Source organism: Anarrhichthys ocellatus, unplaced genomic scaffold (genome assembly GCF_004355925.1).
Source record: "Anarrhichthys ocellatus isolate YVR2014 unplaced genomic scaffold, GSC_Weel_1.0 scaffold3, whole genome shotgun sequence".
NCBI classification, from domain to species: Eukaryota; Metazoa; Chordata; class Actinopteri; order Perciformes; family Anarhichadidae; genus Anarrhichthys; species Anarrhichthys ocellatus.
This window is the reverse complement of record NW_022280033.1, coordinates 480328-487175: the sequence shown is the minus strand read 5'-3', so window position 1 is coordinate 487175 and position 6848 is coordinate 480328. Positions and strand designations below refer to the sequence as shown.

General features: G+C 45.0%; 1 protein-coding gene across 1 annotated transcript in view; it reads left to right on the top strand.

The window, feature by feature from the left end:
* The window catches only part of ehbp1 (EH domain binding protein 1), a 132778-nt gene extending 125939 nt beyond the window's left edge, over positions 1 to 6839 (top strand). The window contains exons 25-26 of the mRNA XM_031840771.1: positions 5725 to 5839; positions 6189 to 6839. Coding sequence (XP_031696631.1) covers positions 5725 to 5839; positions 6189 to 6279 — 206 coding nt within the window. The 3' untranslated portion in view covers positions 6280 to 6839. The remainder of the gene's footprint in view (positions 1 to 5724; positions 5840 to 6188) is intronic.
* Positions 6840 to 6848: the final 9 nt, after the last annotated feature.

The window sequence follows — 6848 nt, the reverse complement described above, 5'->3', positions numbered from 1 at the left end:
GTGTGTGTGTGTGTGTGTGTGTGTGTGTGTGTGTGTGTGTCTGTGTGTGTAAGTGAGAGAGAGAGACGATCTGTTTGTCCGCATCTGTGTGTTTACATCTCTCGGGTGTGTTTGTGTGTCCACCTGTGTGTCTGTCTTTTTGTGTGTGTGTGCGGGGGTGTGTGTGTGCACGTGTGTGTGTTCGCTGCCCATCTCCCCAGCTCTTATTTGGTGCTTGGTCAGGTCCATTGAGCGATGGTCGGCGTGCGAGTAATTGTTGATTTGGTTGGCCAGTCGATGACACACAGAGAGAGAGATGCACTGCGAGTCAGAAAACACACACACACACACACATCACTAAGATACACCTACACTAACACACACACACACACCTGCTGAGAAAAAGATACACCTGTAACGGACTCTCTCCTCTCAGTCTCCATCATCATCACAGTCCAGGTCAATGTGCGCTACGGCTAACTGGCTAACAATGCTAACAGCTCCTGTCTGAGCATATTAGCATAAACAGATGTCAGCTGTCCAGTTGCATTGAGTAAACACAGACATACAGAATAGTCGGTATAATAATATAGTATATAAACACGATAGTTTAGATTGTGATGAGAGTTAAAAGCAGCAGACATTAAGTTAACTGCCTGCTGGGTTTAGCTGCTCGGTCCGGTCTCTGTTTGACGCTGCCGACCAGAACAACAGAGAAGAAGAAAAAGTTTGACTCATGACGTTTCATTCTGCATTCTTATTGCTGACTTGAGCTGCGTGACACTCAGACACATGAGAGGGAGGAAGTGCTTTGAGGTGGAAAGAGGGAGTCAGGAGGAGAGGATTCCTCTGAAATCAACTCTGAAGACGATATTCTTCAAAAGTTTTGTATCTTTTCTTATGACTTAGAAGATCTTATTTCAATCACCTATAGAAGTCACAGAGAGGGAACGGAAACGAAGAGGAAAATACTGCAGAGAGTTTAACATTTCATGATTATTTAAATTAAAGAATATTCTTATAAAGTTATTTTTGCTGATCTTAACAATCAGCTTCAACTCCAATGGAGACTTTAACCGATATAGAGGTTTAGATGCAGAAATAGTTAAAAACCCACAGACTGTATAAGAAGTGGATGTAGTCATCGTGACGTCACACATCGAATTGTGGACTGATGTTATGAAGCCTCGAGTTCAGCGATTTTGCCGTCGCCATGTTGTTTTTTTGCAGCCAGTGAACAGGAAGTGTCCATATCTGGACTGAGGAGGAGTGATGAAGAGACGCCGTATACGTCTCTGTTAGAGACCTGTCAATCACTGTGTAGCCCCGCCCTAAAGCATCCCCTGCTTTATGGTCTGTTTGACCCTAAATGGACCATAATAAATGATGCAATACAGCATGATGTCCATACTAAATGAACATCATGCTGTATTGAAGAAGACTTGAAACTAGGGGGGGGGGTTCGCCCCCTGATGGTCAGTTGAGAGAATGCAGCTTTAACACATGAAGCATTGACTTCACTCTGCAGATGTTGCCGCCTGCAAAAACCCCATTAATATAAATACAGAAAGGTCATGACTCTTAGTGGCCGACATCATTAAAGCTTCTGAGCTTCACAATCCGGATTAAACAAAGAGAAGATGTTTCTCAAACATTGTGAAAGGAAAAAAAAAAGGTTTTCTGAGTTTGATTTCACAGCTGTTGCAGAATAAAACAGTTATTGGGGGGGGGGGGGGGCTTGTCGGTCCGGGCGTTGATGTCGTTTACGAGCTCGGTGATAACCCGCCTCCCTTGTACCTCCTTGGTGAGATGCCAGGCAGGAAAAATGCCATCAGTATGCCACACTCTCATCTCCACCGCCACAAAATTGATCCACTATGCCCTCTTTATCTGCTCACCGATTCACACCTATGTGTGCACGCAAAGCTGTGTCTTGACTGCCTTCGAGTGCCTGTTTGTGTGTGTGTGTGTGTTTGTGTGCGTGTGTTTGTGTTTTAAAGTGGACGCCCTCTCGCCATCTAAAAGGGATTTATGCATAGCCGGGTCCCAGAGTTTTCCCTGTTACGGTTTGATATGATAAGCTTTTTTATATGTTTAAAATCAATATGTAATCCTATGCAGGAGCTTATCCCTCTCCACACCCCCGACACACACACACACACACTTCCCATTTGTAAATCTATTTGGGCTTTGTAACACATCGGGGCGGCGCGCTACAGACCCTGATTGATTAGGTGCACTGTGGAATCCTATCACATGGGCGACTTTTGATGATGTCGCCAACTCTTTCAGGGTTGCTAGTTGACTGGAACCGCTGATAACAAGAAGCTTCGTTCCACGAGTTGTTGGAGTTTTTTGGGGGGAAATTTAGGAAAATAACGTCTTTTTTTATAATTTATTTAGCAGTGTTTGTGCTGCTTCATTCAGGGGACACAAAGAGAGAAGATAAAGTTCTTTAAGTGTCTCATAAACTAACTTGTGTCTCATTAAAGATTATAGCTGCAGCCACTATAAAATTAATCAACCGCTGTTTTTGATAATCAGTTTGTGTAATTCCTTTAGGAACAAAGGTCATAACTGTGGTTTCAGCTTCTTAACTGAATATTTGTGGTTTCTTTCCTCTGTGACAGTAAACTGAATATCGTCTCATTTTATAGACCAACGACTAATCGATTTATCGAGAAAACAGATTAATGAACAATGAAACTATTTGTTTGCTGCATTATGAAATATTTGAAGTTGTTGACTTTTAAACTTCAGTGTCCTGGGGTTAGACGGTAAAGTCGATGACATTCTATATATTTCTTATTGTCAACTAATTCCATGAAAATAGTCTTTCGGTCTCTTTGGCTCCTGAAGACGTAAATCTTTAAAGTCGTGTCTCAAGATATTTCCTAAAGCATCGGACCTCTGTGGTGCACATGTGGTGCTCTGTGAGTATTTACAGCAGCAGGCCGGTGAAAGTGGAATTAACTCAAAATGAAGGAACATTGATGCGTTTTAATAGTTTTTGGGCACTAAAGGAGCTCAGAGGAGGAAGATGATCAAGGTTTAGATGCACAGACGATACTTGTAAGTCGGAAAAATTAGATAAAAAAATATATAATCAGTCTCAATTAGATCAGATCCAGAGGAAATAGTTTTTACGTGACGTCACAGAGAATCAAATCTCCTGGTTGCTGTTAAGTTTTGAGTCTCTTCTCCTCTGGTGACACTTTCTGTCTCTTGACTCCACTTGGACGTCGGCCAAAACCAGCTTTTTGAGGCCTTTTCCCCCAAAGAACAAGAGGCGGAGAGGGCGAGAGAGAAAAGAGACGTTTTCAGTCCTAAACGTCCGGAGAACGTTTTTATGAAAATCAAATCCTCTGATGTCACGTCGTCGTACTTTGTGTGTGTGTGTGTGTGTGTGATAGAGAGACAGAGGGGGGAGAGAGAGAGGGGCTTTGGACCAGTTTGCTCTCTTGAATAAATTTAGCGTTGGAGAAACCGGGTGGAGGAGGTTTGGGGGGGGGGGGGCAGGGTGTTCATGGGGATTTGAACCGGCGCATTCTTGTGTGCCTTGTGCAGACTCACATGGTTACCGTTGGCGTGCACGGCGAGAGTTATCTGAATACGCACCCACCATGTGAGTCCTCTCTCTGTCTCTCTCTCTTGCTCGCTCTCTCTCTCTCTCTCTCTCTCTCTCTCTCTGTCTCTCTCTGATGGGGGAGGCGGGGCTTAGGTGGAGGGAGGGTCTCTGAGTGGCTGCAGGCTGTTTTGTTTGTTCCCGGGTGTCTGGTTACCCAGCCTGCCCTGCTCTGGTGTTGCCTGGTCACGTCTCTCATCGGCTCTCTTTATTGTTTACCTTCCTAATGAGGGGGGCGGGACTCTGCGACGTGTGATTGACAGCAGTGTGCTTAGCTCTCTCCCCCGTAACCCTCACCCCTCCAGCAGGACTTTGGCTTTTTGGCTGAGATGTGCTCTGAAGGAGAAGGAGGGCAGGATCAAGAAGAAAGGTTTTGTTTTAACATACCTCTGTTTTTTTACTTGTGGGCCGGCCTTGTGGAGAAAGAGAGGATTGTGGGAAAGAGTGTGGAGTTATGGCGGATATGGATTCACATTCCTGTCTCACAATCGTCTAACGATGATGACTCATCACACCTTAAACTAACCTTTAAAAGAGAAACAAAAGCACTCTTTAGATATTCAGGCTTATTAGGAGAGTCAATTTGCTTCCCTGAGAAGAAGAAAAAAAAATGAGGGAGGAAAGGAAGAGAGGAACCTAGAGAGCCAAATATTGGGTCTGTGTTCATTTCGCTCTGTGGTCGACTTCAAAGGGCCGAGCGGGGCCCAATGAAGAGAGAGCAGACCTTTCAGGACAAACACACTGGCCCCAGCGTGACACACACACACTGCTGCAATTTTACTCAATGAGGAGGGGGGGTATTTATTTTGAATAAAGCCACACTTATTTTGGGAGTGACATTTTACAACATTCCTTTTATTGTCGAATCAATCGGCGGTTAAATATTGATAGAGGGGAGAAGTTGCTCTCATAAGTTGTCTCCGCTGTGTTTGAATCCTCTCGGATGAAGTGTGTGTTATTATTATTATTATAATAAACGATTCTCACACTGAGCTGAGTAGCAGCTCCAGTTTCACACTTAAAATGATGCTACGCTACGTTTCTTTTGTGCCGCCGCTAATTCATGTGGAAGTCTTGTTTTTCTTGCTAAATAGATGCTGTGTTGTTGTTTAATGTGAACAGAAAAGAGGTAAACAAACTGACTAATTGTGATGTAGTTGTGATGTGTTTGTGTGTGGGGGGGGGGGGGGGGGGGGGGGGGGAGTGCCGCCCTGGTGTTTTGGTGAATGTGGAGCCAAGGGCGCCAGGCGGATATTTGAGCCCCAGGGGGAGTGAAGCGCTCCCCTCTGGGGAGAGGCTGAAGGGATTTGGTTCGGGGTCCCACCTGGACCCTGTGGGGCCCTGTGGGGCCTCTTCCTGCAAAGACCCCGGAGAACTGAGGGAGACGGGACTCGGGGGCGGGGGGGCTCACCTGTTTGTTTGTTTGGCTTTTCGATTTTTGTATTTATTTAGATGTTTCGGTGAGAGATGAAGAGTTTAAATCTTAAACTAAATGAAAAACAAACAAAGTTTCAATCTTAAGATGATTTTTACTGAACTTAAACCTCAGAAATGGACCCAAAAACTTTTCAAACTCACTGGGCTAAAATACAAATGAATAGAAAGAAATTATTTTTAAACAGAAAGCTAATTCATCTGTTTTTTAAATGATGATGGAGGACTCTAATACGAGCAGCATTTTCCCGTGAGAACGAGACTCCTCAAAGCAAACAATAATATCCTTAAAGCGTGTTTGCTCGAGTCAACACATCCTCACTGTGCACACACACACACACACACACACACGCAACCTGCCGGTGTGTGTTTACACGTGGTATCACACACTCGTCCACACGTGGAACTGGTCTGGTCTCCACAGTCCAGCAGGTTAATAACCAAAGTGTCCAAGCAGATTGTCAACGTTGAAGCTGTAGTCCTTCAAAGTGAAGCCACGTCCAGAAAAACAGTTTGATTAGAGGAGCTCAGGAGGAACGATTCTATTCCTGGAGGACCCGAGGTGACGATTCGTAGAAATGTTCTTTTACGTTCATCTTGAACTCATCGATCACGAGTTCCAAACAAATTCACCTCTTCATCCATGTGACAAAGTGTTTACTGTGTCTCTCGTGGTGTCGTTGCAGACTGGCAGAAGACGGAGGCCCAGAAGAGACGAGAGCAGCTGCTGCTGGATGAGCTGGTCATACTGGTCAACAAACGGGACGCGCTGGTCAGAGACCTGGACGCCCAGGAGAAACAGTAAGTTACCCACAATCCTCCGACACGGTCCGACTCTAACATCCAACGAACCCCCTGTGGGGAGTGGAGCGAGACAGCGTCTGCTGCCTATCTTTACATTTCCAGAAGGTTCCCCAGAAACCGTAGTTAAACAGTAGTTGCGTTCGTGTGGCAGAGGCACACCTGCATTAAGGCGGGATCTCTTCCAGATTGGCCAACAGGGTGCCAGGTACAGTGGCACCGACTGTGTTACCTGTGTGTGTGTGTGTGTGTGTGTGTGTGTGTGTGTGTGCGCGTGTGCACCTCCTCCTTCTCCCCGCTTTCTCCCCCATCCGACCACATCTGACCTCTTCACCTTTGCCCTCCTCAGGGCCGAGGAGGAGGACGAGCACCTGGAGAGGACGCTGGAGCAGAACAAAGGAAAGATGGCCAAGAAAGAGGAGAAGTGTGTGCTTCAATGATTGTCACTTCAGAAACACAAAAACACAACCAACAAATGTAGCCGATAAAAGAAATGTATCTCATTATTATGATGGTTATGAATATGATCTTTTCCTAAACGTTTGAATCACGATTCCGGTTGTTTTGTTTTGGTCAAATTAACCGCAGAGACCCGGCAGATTTAAGAGGCCCTGCGATGCCTTCGTACCAACTTTATACTGACTCAAACTGACCCACTCACACACAATGTTTTTTATTTTTATTATCCTGCTTTTACTTTTACGGTACGTGTCTGTAATATAAATACCTGTGAGACGAGAGCAGTGCTACAATAAACCCGTGTGATATTATTGCATGAAGTGATGCAGCACAGCCCTCTCTGTCTGAATGTGGAGACCAGTGGGTTTGAGGTACAGCACAACTGGGTTTAATGGGGGGGGGGGGTGACGTTGCAGTTAAAAGGAGAAGAAAAAAGAGTCGTTATGATATCAGTCTTTTCAAGCTACTTCGTCACTTGACTGTATCTTTTTAATTATTTAATTTCAGTGTTTTTACTTGTAAAATATCTTAAAGGGGGGGGGGGGGGGGG